Here is a 20810-nt window from a genome sequence, read left to right as displayed (position 1 = left end):
GTATGTAGAAGCTAGAGGTCAATGCTGATGTCTTCCTAGATCACTCCCCAGCCTAGTTTTTGAGGCAGGGTCTCTCACTGAGCCTGGAGCCCCCTATTTGGCTAGGCTGGATGGCCAGTGAGCTCTGGGGATATGCCTGTCTCTGCTCTACCAGTGCTGGGATTTCAAAAACGCACAGCTGCATGGTTGATAAGGCTCCAAACACAGAAACTTGCGCTTGTGTAGCAAGACCTTCACCAGTGAATCCATCTCCCCAGATCCTGAACACACTTTGTTTTTAAAATGCAAGAACACTAGTATCTTTGTTTGTATATGTGCGTCTGCTGTGTTAGATTGTGCATCTCTGTTGACATTGGAACAAACTAGAACTGTTAATTAAATTGGAGTGTGCTGCCTCACTGGGCCTTCTTCACAGTAAAGGTATTTGACTCGCTTTAGAAACTCCAGTTTCCCGTTGTTGGGCAAGTATTAAGCCAGCCTGCCATGGAGGAGCAGATGCAGTCCATGCTCCCTGGCCTGCTGGTTTTGGTTGGATGCTCTAAGTCATGCTATTTCATTCATCCATCCATCCATCCATCCGTTCGTCCATCCGTCCGTCCATCCATCCATCCATCCATCCATCCATCCATCCATCCATCCATCCATCCATCTATTATTTGTTCTTATGGTGTCAGTGAAACTGTAGAAGCACACCTAAAGGTTTTGTGATTCAGAATCCGATTTGCACATTCATAACTGATGAAAAGACGTGAAGAAGGCCACAGCTTCAGGTCACAGGTCAGAGAAGCACAGATCAAGTTCAGGGTCTCAGGCCACATTGCAGATATCGTGCCCATGTCTCTGCTCATCAGATGAGGGACAGCAGAGCAGCAGTCTGCATCTCAGGAGGTTGACTTGCATAGGACGATTGACATACGGTGCTGAGGACAGTGGGGGAGTATTGCTGTTCCTGGTAGAGGTTCTTGTCCTCTAGGGACTGACTAGAGCCATCCCCGCCTCTTCATCTTTGGTCATACATAGGGAAAGCAGAGTGTTTGGCTATGTCCTCTCAAGATCCTTTTGCAATGTTTTTCTCATTGTTCTTAGGCTGTTTTTTGTTTGTTTGCTTTTCCACAAGTGAAGTGGAAATACTAGTAATTTAGCAAAGAGGTAGATATTCTTAACACGGGGGCAGAAATCACATTTTCAAACTCTCTAGAAGTGTCCAAAGCAGCAGTTTGTGATAGAAATAATGCAAATATAGGCAAGACCAGGGAGGGTCGTCATCTGTGGGTCTGTAGCTTCTGGGCCTGGAGAGATGGCTTAGTGGTAAAGAACATGCAATGCTCTGGTGGAGGACCTGAGTTCAGTTCCCAGCAGCCACATTTGGCTGATTACACATGCCTGTGACTCCAGGGGATCCAACATTTTCCTCTGAACTCTGTAGACACCTGTACTCATGTGTACCCCTCACGTAATTCGAAATAAAATAATGTAATATAAAATTTAAAAAATAAGCAAAAGCAGCCCTTTAAGGAAGAGAGAGAATATAGCAGAAGCCTGGGATGCAAGAACGATCCTCAGGGCTACAGAACAGGAAGAGAACTTGCCCTTTTATAATGTATGGATAAGAGCAAAGGCAAAGACATTGAATGGGATTACTCCAGGTAACAAAGGCTACTGTGTCATATTTAGAATTCTGTCTGCTCCTCATCAGCCCTAGGATCCAAGGAAGGCAGGAAGTATCTAAGTGGCAAACAGACCAAGGCTGAATGCTGGTGTTATCAGCTGGCAGCTCTAGGACCTCCCTAAGCCTCAGTGTTAGAATCTATGAAATGGGCTCTGAAATGTGATCTGCCTTATAGATTTATAACACCCACCTTACAGAGTTGTATACTACAAAGGTAAAAGAGCAAAGCATTTAGTCCCAGATCTGGCACAATTACTGCTAAAGTAATGATAGATATTGTCGTCTACAGCTTGGAAAATAGTGTGCCGCTGTAAATGAGCCATCCTATGATTCACTTCGCACTCAGGTAAAACAATTTCATTATTTCCTGGTAAAGACACGGGTGTTTCCACGGGTCACACGAACAGCATTTGCAAAACTTTGAAGGTAATTAAAAGAAAATGAACATAAAGTAATAAATCAATGTTGACATCATAACATTTTCTATTTGGGGTAGAGACTGCATGCTGGTGACCCTGAGGTATCTTGCAGGAGCTGTTCAGAGCAATAACTGCAGACAAGGAACAACATCAGAAGTGACTCCAGAGTTAAAAATGGGTCCACAGGCTGGAGAGATGGCTAAGAGCACTTACTGCTCTTGCAGAGGACTGGATTCAGCTCCCAGCACTCATGAGGAGGCTCACAACCATCTGTAACTCCAGTCCAGGATGGCACTTTTGTCCTGTGTGAACTCCTACACACACATGGTACACACACACACACACATACACACACACACACACACACACACACACACACACACACACACACACACACACACTAAATGTCTAGAAGGGCCCAGGTGAGTATCCACGCCTAACTCCTGGACATGTTTCTCAACTCCTTCCCATTGCTCTCCTGAGCTCACAATACAACAGACTAGCCAAGCAGAACAATGTCTAATCTAATGGGGTTTGTTTTAGTAGATGGTTTAGAGATAAATAAACCAAACTACCCTTACACAGCTGGTTGCTAAACAAATAGAATTCATTGCCCCAAAGGGGACTGTGCCTAGGTTGAAGAAAGACTTTAAATAAATCCACAGATAACGAATACATTAAGGGCGAGTTAAGAGTGCTCAGCGCATGGGCCTTAACTGTGAGGTTGATGTTAATAAGAGGAACTTGGCTCTTTGGGCGGAATTACAGTTAGTACGCTGGCCTGGGTAGCCACTTTAATTTGACACACCATGGAATTTCTTATGTTCTAACTGAGGGCCAAAGAAGATGTGTGGAGCAATGATATGTGGCAGTACTTGCTCAGCTTATTAAATGGATTGCCTGTGGTTTTGAAAAGCTTCCTCCCCTTAATATTCATATTGGAATCCACTGGGTGGGCATGAACACTACCTTAAGGGTCACTCTTGCATAAGATGGTAATGCATCAGTCCCTAATTTGGAAACCTGTGGTCACTCAGCAAGACAGAACCCGTCTCTCTCCCTTACTGTAATGATTTTTATCTTATAATCTCTCTTGGGGTAACTCCTTGCAGACTCCACACGCTGAAAGGCAGAGACTGCCTCTAACAACATGGTCATGATTCTCTGCATGGCTGGGTGAGCTAAGCAGTTAAGTAACCGCTAATCTTCCGAAAGCACCAGGGTCTACTTAGAGAAATCCCTGTTGTCTGCAAGGATGGAAACGAAATCAGCATGGAGGAAGCATTAGTTACTAACCATAAATCAATCTCGTTCTCCACCTAGCCATATGCTATGCCATTGTCAGAGATTTCAGGGCAATGAGTCTCCGCTATGTAGGTGCAAGATGGGATTTGTGAACGAGCGGGGAAGATGAGATGGGGAAGTGGGAGGAATTAAAGAACTCATTGAAGTTCCTACAGATAAATCAAGCCACCCTCTAATGGATGAATCTCACAAACACGGAGTCAAACATTCAATATGACGTCTTTGATGTGAGGCACACAAATACACAGAATGAACTCACACTGGGGGCGGGAAGTGGGAGAAAGGCTGTGACCCAGGCAAGACAGGCACCAAATGCTGGAAACCTAAAAGCCAATTTATCTTGTATACACGGACTCAGTTTTGATTGCAGACGTCACCACTTATACAATTTCATAATTTGTGGACTTTGCTGAATGTGGGTTATACAAGGTTCTTTTTAAACACTCATGTTAGTATTTTCTCTGTGATTTGAAAGACAGTTAGTTTGGCATTTTCAGTATTTATCACAATTCATTTGGGTTATTCTTGTCTTGGTCACCTTGATATTCTGACTTAAGATTCATGGAATCTGAATGACATAAAAATTCCCATTCACCTGCTCTACCAACCTGCTCTACTATAATATGGAAAAAAATTGACCAGTCAACATCAGACTTAGTACAAATATTTCAGTTGAGAGCCAAACTCACATTCACATTTGAGTTTAGGTTTATGGAGATGGAAACAGAATACTTTTTTAAAAATATTTTTATTTTTATTTTATGTGTGTGGGTGTTTGCCTACGTGTCTGTATACCAGTTGTGTGTCTTGTGACCATGGAGGTCAGAAGAGGGTGTTGGATCCCTGGAACTAGAGTTAACAGATGGCTCTGAGCTGCATGTGGGTGCTGGGGATTGAATCCAGGTCATCTGGAAGAGCAGCCAGTGCTCTTAACTACTGAGCCATCTCTCCAGCCCTGGAAACAGAATACTTTTACTTCCAATACTTTTACTTTCTTCTCCGCTGAGAACAAGATGTCCAGGCTGGAGTAGACAAAGATTGTATCTAAGGTAGGGTGCCTTGGCACGTCTTCATAGCTTTGCAACCCAGACACAAGATGTCACGCGTCCTTTCTCTGCACTTCATTTCCCCGTGCACAAAACAAAGAGACATATATGAGTGTTTCTCGGGGTTTTGGGAGAAGATGATATGTCACATTATCATTATCGAAGCAAATATTGAAATATGTCCCTGACAGAGAGAGTGGCAAAGACAGTCATCCGCACATGGTAGGCACACGATGTGCAAAAGAGAAGCATGGATGACAGAAAAGACCATGAGCCTGCTTTGTAAGGCCCACCCCCCCCACCCCTGGCCCCCATCCCGCAACAGACTCTAGTGAGTTGAAGATAAATGTCAGGGGGAGGAAAATCTCAGTGTCATCTGGAAGGAATGATAACATGCACCTCTTGTCCAGGAGCAGGAGGGAATGCTACCTCGAGGCTCGGGAGATGGCTCAGTGGGAAAAGTGCTCGCTGAGAAAGCACAAGGACCTGAGGTGTTCTCGGGACCCACAGAAAAGCTGGGTCTGGCCGCACGTATCTGTAACCCAAGCACCAGGGCAAGAGGATGGGCAGAGACAGGTGGACCACGGTAGCTTGCTGCCAGCTAGTCTAGCAGAAGTGATGAGTTCCGGTTTCAATGAAGACACAGTATCAAAAAGGAAGATGGAGCGCAATACAGGAAGACAACCCAGCACTGACTTCTGACCTCCATATGTATGCATGGACAAGTGTACCTGCATACACGCATGCACACGCCACATACACACACACACACACACACACACACACACACACACACACACACACACACACACACACACACGGGGGGGGGGGGGGGGGGGGCGGGGCGGGGGAGTCTAACACTGAACTTGGCTTGATTTACCAATTCTCATCGTTAGGTCATCCTAACCTAATCATATTCTAACCCTAATCACGTTGCAGCTTTTTGTAGTCTTACGATTCTGATGACTGCACACGCCTGCCTCAATAGACTGAAAAGACTGCTTTTGGAATTCTTAGGCGTGCTCTGACAATGATCAGGGAATTTTCACTGCCTGCTTTTCTTTAAGTTGAGATGTTTTTCTTTTAAATTTTTGCCGGGAATGTGACCTCGAAGCTGGTTTCATTTGAGAGAAATGTTTTGGTTTAGGGAAAGGCCAGATTACTATTCCCTGAACAGGAAGTCTCCGTGGTCTGTGTGACTCCTCAGCTGTTCACGTGAAAGTCAGACTGGGAGAGACTTTTGGAAACAGCCGAGGGAATGGGACACAAGGATGACTGCTGACCCACAGAGAAAGGCATCAGAGCAGAATGGCTGTCACTTCTAAAGCCCGGATAGAGAAGTTTTTAAATTTAGGAGCTTGCGGTGGCATTTCTTAGAAGCGCTCAGCCATTCATTTAGGAAGTCCAAGCCTGGGATAACAAATGCATTGGTGTATTGACTTAAACACAGGATACAACGTCTCTATCCCTCGGGCCATTACAAACACTTCATTAAGGAACGCCCCCAGCATCGGCAGGAAGGATTATGAAGAAGCATCTTCTCCGGCAAGCTCACCTTTTAGCTTTTGCTGAGATGGGCGCCAAGCTTCTCTTTCCTGATCAAACTTGCTGCATAGGGGATCTGTAAGACAAACAAACAAGACCATCAGGCTGGAGACAGATACTTAATGGAGAACCTTCATCACCCCTAACAACTCAAATGTCAGTGGCTCTTCCCTGCAGAGAGCTCCTTCTGCTCAGCAGTGTGAGGCTGCTGAGGTATACAGACAGCATCACAGAGCCTGCCTTCAAAGCGCAGCAAGGACAGAACAGGCAATCACACACCAGATTGTTGCTACAGCTAATCACTGAGGTTAGCATGAGGCATTTCCTTTTAAAAGGGTTTTAAGGTCTTTGTATTTAATTGTATGGTATTATCATTATTTGAAAACTGAATTACAATGTTGAAATAGGTCCAAGGTCACAAAAGATGAATGCTATTACAAACTAGTTCAAGGTAATCATTCAGTTTAATTAGAATGTTTTCTTTATAAGACATGCTATCATTGTGAATCACAAAGAAGACTAAACATAAATTATTACTTTGGGTAAATTCTCAATTACTGATGAGAAGAATTAGAAATAACTGCGCTGAATGGGAGACACGACCTGAGAATTCTATCTGGATGGACTTGAAAAGTGTTTTTGAATAGTGGGTTGTGGATGAAAGCCTATCACATTTGATATGTGACTTTTCATTAGAAAATTCAAATGGCTGAGAGCAGACCCATACATTATTTACATTTGCTTTTATACTAACCCCAGTCAAGCAACTCTCTCATTGGTATTGTGTTCTAACCCCGGCCAAGGAACTCCGTCATTGTGTTACCTGCTTGCATCATTATGAGGTTAAATTTAGGACTCTAAATTTGCATCTGTATTACATTTGAGGAGATAAACAACCAGCCCATTTCTGATGTTTTATTTATTTTTATTTTGTTTCCCCTGCATCTTATGTCTCTGCACCAATTGCATGCAGTGCTGTTGAAGTGAGTGTCAGATCCCCTGGGATTAGGATCCGAGTTATGCTGGGAATTGAACCTGGGTCCTTTGGAAGAGCAGCCTGTGATCTTAACAACTGAGCCATCTCTCCAGCCCCAGTACTCAGTCTTTTAGAATGTAACCCAAAATATGACTGTTACATAAAAGCAGTAAGAGAAAAAATACAATCATTTTCCTTTAATTAGATAATACTTCTCTCCCTCTGTCCCTCCCTCCCTCCCTCCCTCCCTTTCCTTCCCTTCCTTTCTCCCTCGTCTTTCTTCTTTCCTTTCCTTTGTAGCTCAGGCTGAATTCACACTTGTGATCTTCTTGCCTCAAGCCTCCTAAGCACTAGAATTAGAGGTGTGCACCACCATGCTTGGACATGGAATTTTTTAATATTTTGTTGTATGCATCTCCCCACCCCCAGCACTTTATTGAGTATTTGATTTACTTTCTTTTTAATAATTTCTTTATTTTCATTTTTTTATGCATTGATATTTTGCCTACATGTATGTCTGTGTGAGGATGTTGGGTCCCCTAGATCTGAAGTTACAGACAGTTGTAAGCTGCCATGTGGGTTCTGGGAATTGAACCCAGGTCCTCTGGAAGAGCAGTCAATGCTCTTAACCACTGAACCATCTCTCTAGCCCCTTGATTTACTTTCTTGGTTCACTAATCCACACTCGGGACTTTATTAATGGAAAGAGACTGTGAGCTTACAATGGTGTGGTGACTAAGATAATAAGCAGGACCATTTTGCTATAAAGCTGGTCACTTGAATCAAGCAGTGTTTTAATGGACAAAGAGAAGATAAAAATAAGCACCTCACCCGTTTGATACACAATATATTGGATAAATCGAAAGTTGCAGCATCAAAATGAATGATTCACACAACAGCATAAGACGTTCAGCGCTCTAACTTCATATTTTAGAATGGGGCTTAAGAACATCTGGATAGCTATGACAAGGCAGTTAGATGGGGACCTATGCTAGCTACCTCTTCTTCTCATGGGAGGTTTATGCTCTACCTGCTGTTCATGGAGACACCCTTGGATGGGGGTTTCCCATTCTGGTGCAGGCTGTAAGTGCCAAACAACATAGGTGACCTCTCTTGTCAGATGCACGACACCAGAGTCTTGAGTGGGATTTTATTATTTAGGGTAGCAAAATCTGATATAAGCCTCCAAGTGCGAGAGTTAATAGTGAGATGCTCTCACTCCATTTTCCTGCTTAAAATGATGGTTAGATGCTGTAGGACTTTGTGTCTGTTACATGCTAGACACTACAGGAGAGAAATTCATACCACCTGGACCACTCACCAAAGTGAGTAAACCACATCCTAACCCAAGAAAACCGCAGGATGATGATGTTGTCTCAGCCAAGTCACATGTCTCCCATCTCACTTCCCCTCCATTCTGTTCTCCCTCTTTCCCTCCCTTGCTCACATCTTATCTAGCTGAAAGATAAAGGAGGGGGAGATATTTCCAAATAACTGCATCAGAGTCTCAAAGCTCCAGATTAGAACTTAAATTGCCACAGAGCATTGTCCTCCTACAAATGCTGGGTTCCCTGTCTGTTTCCTTGGACCGAGGATAAAATGAAAGCCAGGTAATAACAAAAACAAAGGGCAAAAGCATCTGGGCCAACCGTTGTGTGTTTTAAATTCCTGAATCATAAATGATAAAGATTACCACATGCCCCACTTGTTGCCTAGAACTAGGCTATTTTACTGGTTCCAAAACACACTTTCCCCTGCACATTTTAACATCTCTGAAACTGGATGTATGATAACTGATGGCATATTAGAATTATAATTAGAAGATTTTTTTCTTTTTGAGTCATTAGTCAATGGGGTCTTGTACCACTGACGGTTCCTCAGATTCTATAAAACATAATATTAAATTTACAGATGTCAGCAAATACTCCTGACTTGGGAGTTTCATATTCTAGAGAATCTGTTTAAGCTATTTATTCCCATGGAAGTCTACTATAGGACTTACAAAAAGCTTTCTTTTCATTTTGATCAGTGTGGAAATCACCAAGGCTTGGATAAAAAACTTTGAAATGTTATACACTTTATATCTTACCCAGTTGACCCTAGTAGGTCAAAAACATTGGTGTCTCACCAAAAAAGATGTCTCAAGTTTGTGCCGAGGGAGAGTTGGTTTGAACTCAGACACTCGGGTGAGTCAATATCTCAAAGCTAGAAACATGAGAAGAATGCCCCAGGATGAAAGGACAATGGAGCCATTGTTAAGAAACAGGGCACTTGATCACTAGTGGAAAAAAGATGCATAGTGTCAAAGTCTGTCTACTGCTATAGAGTCTTACGGAAGCTTCTGTGGAAGTTCAGATTTTTTCATCAAGCCCAAAGCTTTCAGGGACCTTCCTACCACACATGCTTAGCCACAAAAGTGAAGCAGGGACAGGGTTTCTCTGTGTAGTTTTGGTGTCTGTCCTGGATCTTGCTCTGTACACCAGGCTGGCCTCAAACTCACAGAGATCCTCCTGGCTCTGCCTCCCGAGTGCTGGGACTAAAGGCCTGTGCCACCACCACTGCCCAGCTCTATTTGCCTTTTAGAAAAAAAGATAGATGATGCAATTTAAAGAACTTTCTGGCCGGGCGGTGGTAGCGCACGCCTTTAATCCCAGCACTCGGGAGGCAGAGCCAGGCGGATCTCTGTGAGTTGGAGGCCAGCCTGGGCTACCAAGTGAGTTCCAGGAAAGTCACAAAGCTACACAGAGAAACCTTGTCTCGAAAAACCAAGCTTGGTCAAGTTCTCATCCCAAAGAATAGTGGACAATATCTAAGGACAGATAGTTACCACTGAAAAGCTGTCCCCACCTCACTGGTGCTCACCAGCAATGATAAGGGCTTACTGTTCCTCGGTAAAGAGCTACTGTGTTCCCATCACAAGGAAGTGGTAAGCCGATTTTACAAGTCCACCACGAATGAAACCATAGTACTAAATTTATTGCTTGGATGTTATTTTAATTGAAGTCATTTGATGGAGAACTCCTGTGTCCCTGACTGCACGTCACTGCAGCACTCTGGAACAACAGCAGAGGGCACTTCAAGACTAGCACATTCGTCCTGTCTCTGCGTCTCGCCTCGCAGTAGCTGCCAGGCAAGTTCAGGTGCTGAGTCTGGGCCTAGCCCTGGATCGGGAGCTCTGTGCTGGTAGCCGACAGCATCCTCGAAGAGCTCGGGGTTTGAAGAGTGCACCTTAGGCAAACCCACAGTAATTGCTTATATAGATGTACTTTCTTAAAGAATGATTGTCAAATTAGCAATGAAAAAGAAAGCCAAGTTCTTGCTATAAATTATTACACATTCCAGGACTCAGGTAAATTTCAATGGAAAGGTTGTGTGCTGAGTAAAACATCTTCAGATTTTTTTCCAACCCTAATAGACAATAGGTTTTACTTTCTAAAATTGACATATTTCTCTCAGAATCGTAATGCATTGTGGCCAAGAATTCCTTTGCCTTTTGTTATGCTAACACTTATATTTTTTACAAATTTGCTAAGTTTTAAAACGTTTGCGCTTTGCCCACAGCTAAAGGAGTGTCTTTCTCTGTTTTATAGAAATAAATCTGGTTTAGCAAAGAAAACACTTCAAGTATTTGAAAATTCAGATTAGGGATGACAGATTCTTTTTTTTGTGTGTGTGCACACAAGTAGCAGAAAATTCAAATTTTAAGTGTCATTTTAAGAGTTATCTCGTGACCATTTATAAACGTTAAGTAACCTGATTCTGCATGGGCTTTAACATTAGTATTGCAGTATATGCACATTCACTTGTAAATGCAGAAGGAGGCTCGATCATTTGACTGTATAGCCATTACATGTTTGTATTCAACAAACTGGAAAAAGAAGGCACAGAAATTATAGTCAGCAGAGGGCCTAAAAATGTAGAAGCCAAAGAAATTCACGACTTCTCTTTTTATGGCAACGATACCCAAGATGCTTTCCATGTAAGTATTTTGAATAGGAACACTGCGTAACAATACAGAGTAAATGTGTTGTGCGGCTACAGGAACCATTTCCAAATGTGATAGTTTTAGTATATTTTAATTCTCCAGGATTGGAAGACAGGCTATGTTTTTACTTCATCTAAAGAAAAGAGTGTGTGTTCTGTGACTCTTCGCTGTGTAGACTTTGAATATTAAATGACCTGAGTGGTTCGTTCTGTTACCAGGGAGCAAAGTTCATAACCATACTGACCGATGAAGAGACCATTCTACTGCGAGAATACTGTGAGAACAAATCAAACTGTGATGCTTTGCAACTCCTCGATAATCTTCAGAGATTCTCTGAAGACATCTCCTGAGGTGCTTTACAGATACATAAAGCTGAATTAGGAACTAGATAAATAATTGTTCAAACAACATTGCATCTGTTGTCTCCTTTCTAAAAGTAAGCAGAAGAATTAAAAAAACAGGTCCTTTCCACTCAAAAGCAACTCTGACACCAGGCTTTTTTTGTTCTGCTATCTTGAGAAGGGCCATTCATACTGGCACCATACTGCAAGGTCTCCAGGTACATTCATGTTTACTCTTCACGTGACTTTGGATTATAATATTCCTGTCAGGTTCAGCCTTACAGCAGCTCATTTTTGGGAGACCTGACACTCAGGATGGGCCTTGAGTCCAATTTGGTAGACCTTACAGTGTATCTGTTAGTGGCAGGCAGGACAGTGATAACACATGAGCTCTCTATAATTCACTACTGTGCCTTCTTTTATTGGTGTTTGAAGAACATGTGAGGACATCAGTACCAACCCAAGAGAATCTGAGAAAGAATTAAAAAGAATGGCTGTATTGTGTAGGGATTAGGTTGGGGTGATTTGTGCAACAACATGTTTCTTTCAAGCGTTGAAGGCTATACACTATGCTGGGAGCTGGAGGCAGCTCCATATCTCTGGTGTCTTATTGTAGGGGACCCAAAAGAGAGGGAATAAGGAAAAAGAGGCCATGTTTGTTTCATTAACTTTCATGTTGCTTGCCTACAAATTTCAGGAATTATATTGTACCCAAAGAGGTGTGTGTGTGTGTGTGTGTGTGTGTGTGTGTGTGTGTGTGTGTGTGTGTGTATATGTGTGTGTGTGTGTGTGGTTCATGTGTGTTGGGGAGGTCTTGGCTCTTTCAAACTGTTTCATTCACCCCAGGAGCACTTTACTACCTAGTAGGGCATGAATAAATAACACTTGCCATGCTTAGTAATACAATTTGTATCTTTCATGAATGCAACACTTAGAAATATCTGAGACATTTTCTCTCCTAGCAATAGTACATGCTTGTTATGTGCATATACTGTTCTTTCCTCTTTTCCTAAGAAACCAACTGTCAAAGGAAATTAAGACATTAAAGTTACACAGTTGGCCTTAAAAGGGGGCCCTGAAATAAACACCTAACTCCTGTCCTAAGGCCCATTTTCTTCTAGTCACAGTCACCCTGAAATCTCAATTCTTGTTTGTTTCTTGGATGGCAATTTCCATTTTAAAAGACAGAAAATGATGCCTTAAGTAGATCGGGCCTTAGTATTCTGTCCCACCTGCCTCCAATCTTATATTTACATTTGTCCTCTGGAGGGAGAAAACAATCAGCATATTCACCATAAAGAATTTTAGTTCTTACCATCCAAAATCAAAGGCTGAGAATAGTAGATACATGGTTTTTACTCTCTGTATGGAATGTACTATCAATCAATTACAAATATCCTTAGCTTCCCAATGAATTTAAGTGCAATCAAAACCAACACACACACACACACACACACACACACACACACACACACACACACACACACACACACCATGACCACCACCACCACCAACAAAACAACAAAAACCCACAAGAAGACCCTGTCTAAGCAATATCTGGCATAAAGGTTTTCCAAACTTGGAGCTGTTAATCAGCACCTGAGACCACAGTGAGAGTGTCACAGTTATTATCAATCCCACTTTTAGCTGAGACCCTCATGCAGAAAATGTAGTGAAATCGAAGGTTGCTTTACAATACTCCCAGGAATCTCTGTGAACATGGGCATGCTTCCTCCTCCCATACAAAGGAAACATCACCAACCATCTTCCTCAAATAATCCTGACAGAAAACGCCTTACTTGGCTCTTAAGATAAGACACTTTAGACATGCTCAGGGGTCTAAGGGAAGAACAGATCAGCTAAACCTAGTATCAAACAACCCAAATTATGACAACAGTGCTTCCAGAGATCAGTGTAAGTCTTTAACCAGGTGTTTAAAAATAATCTCAAAAATATTGAGTCTAAATTATTTCCTCTATTGCTTGCTCTTCGGAAAATGAAGAATCTTGGGAGACTGATTTCAAAAGTCAGGGCTTATACCAGATGTGTCTGCATGGGGTGGAACAGCGAGGCGTTCAGAACAAAACAAAATCTTCCTGACTGCTGCTGTTTTCCATTTAAAGAGGTCACTTTTAGACACGATGAGGATGGAGAAGAGCGCTTCATTTGGAAATGATTTGCTCCTTTTCATCACCCCCCGAGTGCACGTAATTGGTTAATTGTGTGTACATTCTGTTCTATTGACCATGGAGGGCCTGGCTGGTACAAGGTGCAGAGGGCAGGAGCTGTTCCCATTTCATCCCCACATGGTGCCTGCTAGTTTGCACAGTGAAAGAATGCTATGTACCTCTGGGTTGCCCACGGAGGCAATGCACACATCTGTCTATTAACACATGGGAGGTAGTTACAGTTAGAAGAAACACTCTGACACATCTGTTTACTCAGAGTCTACGTAAATCCCTTGGTAATTAGCATCTCAACCAGCTGAGAGGTAAGTGGACCAACAGTGTGGCATGCATGGAGGGTTTTGAAAACAAACCAGCGACCTTGCATGTATTTATAAGCAGAAATGCCTCTTACGATTTGTAACTGCTGCACCATTTCTTCTCGGTAAGCCAGTTCCCTTTTCATCTGATCCTGAAAGTTATCTGGGGAAGGGAGAAACAGAAAGGAAATTAACCAAAGTGCAAAATCCAGGTTTAGTGTGCGGTGGGTCCTCCAAACCCTAGACTCCTGGCGCTGAGGATTGACCCAACTTCAGAACAACAACCACATGACACTGAATCTGTCATAAGGAAAATGAAGTAAAATCCACCCACACAGCATCTACCTGTATCAGTGATGGAGACGACTCCAGAGCAGGGTTTCTGAAACTCTCTCTACTCAGGACCCCTTTTCATCTGAGAAACTTTTGATTCTCAGAAACTTTTGTGACCCAGGTATGTAGGTATACAAAAAAGTCATACAAGCCAAATACTGATTGATATATAAATATATAAATCATAAAGAAGTTAATTTTAAAACAGGTCTGGGGTATACATCTATCTTCACAACTTATTAGTGACAAAATCAAACCTGCTACACAGGTAGATATGTTTGTTTAGTTTTATGTAACGAGTCAAATGTGGGCAGAATATTTGATATTATAGGATGTCTTCAGCATTTCTCAGAGTTGATTGATATTCTGATCTTGTAATTATCAATAGTGAGAATGTGGTTTTTACATAAACATGTACCACAAAATGGCAGATGTATGCTTAGGAAATCGTTGGAAATTCTATCCTAATTCCAAACCAAAATTCATTTATTTATCATTTCAGGAAACAAGTCAGCAAGCAACTCAAACAGCAATTTTTAAAAACCAAACATCCTTATACAATATAATCAGAAGATACATTAAATTGATCTTTATATGATGAAGAATGATGATAGAGAGGTATAAAAAAATATGCGTTCAGGTTCCTGGAAAGATGGAAGTTAAAAGCACTGGCTGCTCTTCTAGAGGCCCTGGGTTCAATTCCCAGCACTCACGTGGTAGCTCATAACTGTCTGTAATTCAACCAAGGGGATCCTAATCTTCTTCTGCCCCCCCCCCCGGCACTTTACATGTAGCGCACAGACATATATGTAGGCAAAACACCCATATACATAAAAATAAAACAAAATAATTTTTAAAAAATTTCTGTAATTTAACCATTATGTTTAAAGATCACAAACTTTGTATGGTAATTATGAAATTCAAAACATGCAGTTCTTGAGCCGAGGTGTTCCTGTAGTGTTCCTTGGCACTGCGTGACTTGGTCAGCGGTAGTGGTGAAGTTATGCTACACAAGGACCAGCGCTGCCTCACATGCTTTGAATTCATTCTGTATTTGGTTTTGAGTTAACTTTTTATCAATGAATGTTCGGAAACCTTTTACTGTTGCAGGACTCCCACATTCACTTATGTGGCCCCATGTGAAGGTTGTGGCCCATGGTTTAGTGTATGAGGTATAGTCTAAAGTATGTGGGAGGGCGCACATGGGTTATATGAAGACACTAAGCAATGCTATACGAGACTGGCACATCCGTGGAATTTTGTTATCTGCAGAGAGTTCTGGAGCTAATCCACCACGGATACTGAAGGATGACTACATCTGAAAAAATATGGCTGACAGCATCCTAGAGTCTCCTACCCCTTCTGCTCTCCTGTCCCCTCCCCCCCTCCCCTCTCCTCCCCTCTCCCCTCTCCTGTCCCCTCCCCTCTCCTCTCCCCTTTCCCCTCCCCTCCTCTCCTCTTTCCTTTTCCTTTTAAGACAAGATCTCACTGTATAGCCCTGGCTAGTCTTCAACTCTCTAAGGTCAGGCTGGCTTTAAACTGTTGTTGATATTTCTGCCTCTCAAGTGCTGGGATTACAGGCACATGCCACAGGTCTGATTTTTTTTTTAACTAAACAATTTAGTTATTTGAAGAATTATTTTCAACACTCTATAATTTTATGAGACCCCACAGGAAATTCTGAGAGGTAAGACATTCCTTTTATAGCATCTCATCCCTCATGGAGTCTATGCCCTGGCTCGTAAGCATCACCCAGAAATGAACAGTGCGGTTGTGCTCTCTGCTTATGCAGGTCACAGCATGGAAAGCATCTACAGTCTGCAGTGCTACAGCGGAGGGGGTGCAGCTCATACAGTGCTAACCACAGGGAGCGCCTGTGATGTGATGCCTGCTGGGTAAGACATGAAAAATGCTTGCCTGGCTCCCGTGTGCCCTTGTGCTCCAGCCTGACTCTACAAACAGCAAGCCTTCTCACCCCGGGCCAGCCAGGTTTTGGTCTTCTCTGGTCTCATGAATGCTATAGACTTGGCCACAATCCAAGGAAAGGAGAGCTTTAAGAGACACCGCCATAGAGCCAGGCATACACACCGACATCACACCTTTAGTCCCAGCACTCGGGAGGCAGAGGCAGGTGGATCTCTATGAGTTTGAGACCAGTCTTGTCTACAGAGTGAGTTCCAGGACAGTCAGGGCTACACGGGGAAACCCTGTCTGGAAAAACCAAAAGGAAAAAATGAAAGAGAGAGAGAGAGAGAGAGAGAGAGAGAGAGAGAGAGAGAGAGAGTGCTGTATAAAATAGCATTGATATCCTATGTGTTAATTATTTTAATTTGATATAAATGACTTCCAAACTTATTGCGGGGCATGGCATATTCTCCATGTGATGTTTTTAAAGCGTAGTCATGTACAACTTGGCTCTTTCCCCTTAAAAAAGAGAGGGACCTGAATTCACACTGCACTTGTAGTGGACAGGCAGAAGCTTGGAGAAACCAGAAACCATCCACATCTTTCCCTTTCTTCTTTCTTGGTCTTTCCAGTCAGTCAGCTGGCAGTGAAGCCCTGTGCTCTTCCCAGACCACCCCCTCTTCCATCTCCCATATGCAGCTGCCTCTTTCTGAACAGGTTCCGACTGACCTCAGGCCTCTAGTTCCTTCTCCACAAATCCTTTTTTTTTTTTTTTTTTTTTTTTGGTTTTTCGAGACAGGGTTTCTCTGTGTAGCTTTGCGCCTTTCCTGGAACTCACTTGGTAGCCCAGGCTGGCCTCGAACTCACAGAGATCCGCCTGGCTCTGCCTCCCGAGTGCCACAAATCCTTTTCACTTTCCTAAAATCCTGCCTGAAAAATCAATGGCCACCTGACATTTTCAAGGTAACAAATCCAAAGTCTCTAGGTCTCCATAAATAATAATAATAAAAAAATTGGTCATTTCATTTTCTTGGCATTTACTTTTCTATATGATTAGAATTCGTTCCTGAAACACTCAAGGTGTATATTATCATTCATGTTTTAAAAACACCCAATCTATACCTTCACTTCCAAGTGTGATGAGGAGGACTTTACAGTTTAGGGCAGAGGGACCAGTGTGGATCATGAGAGGAAGTCAGGAGGGAGGAAGTGCGGGAGCAGAGAGGCAAACAGCTCCCTAGGCAGGCTTGGAAGGAGGAAGGGGTACTGCAGGTAGCTGGCTGCAGCAGAGGGCAAGGAGGAAATTTCCAGAACTCTGTTACCCATTAAACCACTCTCCCATTTTTAAACAGACATTGTGTTCCTTGTCTCTGGATCCCTGTTCCTGCTGTGGTGAACGCTCACAGAAAGTACCTTCATTTCCCTCAAATCCCAGTTCAAATACTTCCTCCCTGTAAGAGTCTTCCAGTTTTCTTGACTCTCCCATCAGAATGAATTATCTTTCTTCTGGACCCTTCCAGCTAGCTGCCCATACCCCTACTCACAACGATAATATGCATTACTAGTTGGAATACACCTGTCTTCCAGCTAGCTATGTAGTGTGTTCACAGGACAGAAAGGTGAGTTTACTTTAAAAATCTCTAGGCCCACAGCAGTCCTCAGCAGGCTGTGAGGGAGAGGGATGGAATGGAGAGTAAGAAGAACCAAGCCATATCAATAGAGGTCAGGCTTTGGCCTTGGGCCTTCCTCAGAAGGAACAGGGTGGGGATGATGCCCCTACGGAATATTCTTGCTCTAGCATTTTAAGATCTGATGACAAAGCAAACTGATTTGGTCAGGGTCCAAGCACCCTTGCTACCAGCAGTGCTTGATTCTGATATGCTCTGGTGACAGTTAGAAGTAAGGTACTATGTGAGAAGTTAGGAGCCACCGCACAACATCAGGGGGCCACCGTCTGGACACCAGGCAACAAGAGAAGCACTACAAAAGATTCCCACCACAAACTCCCCTCATCCTCACCCTTCTCCCACAGTCTGCTCCCAGGACCTCCATCATAGCCACCGTGTTCCCAGACACAGTGTTTCTTTTTAACTTTCCCCACAGCAGATTCCTCTTTTCATCCAATGATCTGCCTAGAGGGCTGAGGGGGAGGCTGAGGGGCAGCCAGGGGCTGGTCACCTACCTGGGGCACTTCCCTGGATCCTGGAAGGTTCCAGGGGTGGGAGGTGGAACAGCCAAGGGCACTTCAGAGTGGAATGGTGGTGACCAGGCTTTCCCTAATTCACCATCAATGCCCGTCTATGATGCAATGAATACAGGTCCTCGAAAGGCGGGGGCATCAAGGGTTAGAGAAAGGGTGGATGTTTTTCTCAGACTGGAGTGGGAAAGGTCATCAGCGGCAAAAGGCCAAGAGCAAAGTAGTTATTGATCGTTTCTGTTTTATTTTGTTTGAAACCGGGTCTAGCAGTTGAGGCTAGCCTCGAGCCCATTTTATGTAGCTGAGGCTAACCTTGATCTCCTGATCATCCTGCTTCTAGTGCCCCAGGGCTGAGATCATACGCATGTAGTACCACACCCAAGACTGATGGATTTATCAGGCAGAAATTGAAAACTTCAGTATAAAAACAAATCAGACACTGAACTTCCCACAAAACACCATAGCTAACATTTAAAGATGAATTTTAGGAATACTGGTTACAGGTCAAACAACTGATACTTCCCTTTTTAATGGGATTCTGTGTGTGTGTGTGGGGGGGGGCTGTATCTCAGGGTAGAATGCTTGCCCAGCATGCCTAAGGTCTTGGACTCCTTCCTCAGTACCGAAAAAAAGAAAAAGAAATTCCTGTAACTCGGCAACAAAGTAACACATCAAAAGAAATGTGTGGAGGGAGGGTTCACAAGACATTTAAAGGATGATAAACAAAATGTGGCCAATGTGCTGACCGGGGAAGAAAAGGAGATAAAAAAGAAACTACTTGTTGGGAATTTAGCTCAGTGGTAGAGCGCTTGCCTAGCAAGCACAAGGCCCTGGGTTCCATCCTCAGCTCCAAAAAAAAAAAAAAAACAAACAAAAAAACCAAAAAAAAAAAAAAACCAAAAAACAAAAACAACAACAACAAAAAGAAACTATGCTGCACCTGAGAGCTGCATGTGGTACCGAGGACAGGAATACAGACCAGTGCATTCTTTCCGGAAAAGGACTTGGAGTTAGATATTAAGAGATTTCAAGTTTGTGCCTATGCAGTTCATTTGGGAACATCACAAGAGATAATAATGTCTGGTCTGGAACTCCGGACAAGACTTGGTGTCCAATGTATGTTTCACTCTTTTTTTAAATTATTTATTTTTTAATTTCAAATATGTGTACTATATTTCTATCATTTCTCTTCCCACTCCTCCCACACAGCCTCACCCCCCTCAAATTCATTTTCATTAATATATATCACATTCTTTAATATTTATTTTAATATGTACATTTTCTTTAACACACAATGAATTAATATGTAAAACAACCTACTGAGTCTATTTAGCGTTTTCATATGTACATGTTTCTAGGGCTGGCCACTTGGTATTAACTAATTAGGGGGTTCATCTCTAAAACGATATACTGTATTTTTAATAGAAAGACTGAAAATACTAAAATATTAACTTTTTTTTGAGGGGGTTGGCTAGATAACATAATTATGAGTGACTTTCTTCTCTTCCCTTTGTATTTCTGTCTAAATTTTTCTGTGGTAAACACGTGTAGAACTTTTGAGATTAAAAGATCGCCAATTTGAAAATGAAACATGTTTTAAAATTTTGCTATCTTCAACCGCTGACGAAGGTCTAACTGGGGGTGAAAAATCACCCAGCTCACTCCTCTTGCGAGGGGCAGCTGAGACAGGCCCTGCAGAGCAATGTGCCAGCCAACGTGGGGGCGGGGCTCCGCAGGGCAGCTGAGGACGCTTCGGGAGCACAGTTTTCCAAACAGCAACCGAAAGTGTACAGCGTGCATCCCTGGGACCGTGAGTAAGAAGAGCACCATCTGGCACACCTGGTTCACCAGAAGGCCCTACTCACAGAGCAGTAAGCGTGTGGCTCATCATCTTTGCCTGTTATCACTGTTTGCAAACAACTCTGGAGACTTTGGATCTGTCAGTACTTGGGGATTCTCTCCCACACTCACTTCCAGAGGAGGCCGCGGAAAGAGACAGGAATGGAGGAGGTGAACCACTAATCGTAAAACCAATCCTCGAAAATAAGTCACAGATACAGAAAGTGGACAATGGGGTCCATGTAGGTGACACTGCGTTTGTTTCCAGTAAGAAATAATCAGGGGGCTGTGGCGATGCTCAGTGGGCGAAGGATGCCTTGTGACCCGACTTCAACTCCCAGAAACCATGTAAAAACACGAGGCATGGCTTCACAGATACGTAATCCTGAGATGGGGAGGCAGAGGCAGGGGGATCTCTGGGGCTGGCTCTCCAGCTAGTCTAGTCTAATTGGTGAGTTTGAGGCCAATGAGAGACCCTGTCCCAATGGACAGAAAGGGCTTTCCCAAGGAATGACACCCAAGATTGTCTTCTGGCTTGCACAGTGTGCATATACATGCATATGCTCCTGTGTGCGCATTTGTCTACCCTTGACAAACACGCACGCACGCACACAAAGAAAAATAGAAAAATAAGTAACCAGAAAATAAATGTGAAGAGTAATTCTTTACTAGATCTAAAATGAGGGCACTTTGGATAAATTCTAACACCCCCCCCCCCCCATAGAACTGACTGGCCTGTCCACTCTCTTCTCTGAAAGTCTATGA

General features: G+C 43.0%; 1 protein-coding gene across 1 annotated transcript in view; it reads right to left on the bottom strand.

Moving 5' to 3' along the window:
* Positions 1-5997: 5997 nt before the first annotated feature.
* Positions 5998-20810, bottom strand: part of Skor2 (SKI family transcriptional corepressor 2) — a 36733-nt gene continuing 21920 nt past the window's right edge. The window contains exons 6-7 of the mRNA XM_052741492.1: positions 13867-13934; positions 5998-6060 (exon numbers count right to left, since the gene is read on the bottom strand). Of these exons, the coding sequence (XP_052597452.1) occupies positions 5998-6060; positions 13867-13934 (131 nt within the window). The remainder of the gene's footprint in view (positions 6061-13866; positions 13935-20810) is intronic.

Source organism: Peromyscus californicus, unplaced genomic scaffold (assembly GCF_007827085.1).
Source record: "Peromyscus californicus insignis strain IS unplaced genomic scaffold, ASM782708v3 Scaffold_17__1_contigs__length_78620276, whole genome shotgun sequence".
In the NCBI taxonomy this organism is placed as follows: Eukaryota; Metazoa; Chordata; class Mammalia; order Rodentia; family Cricetidae; genus Peromyscus; species Peromyscus californicus.
Note: the sequence above shows the minus strand (reverse complement) of the source record. Positions and strands in the feature narration are given on the sequence as shown.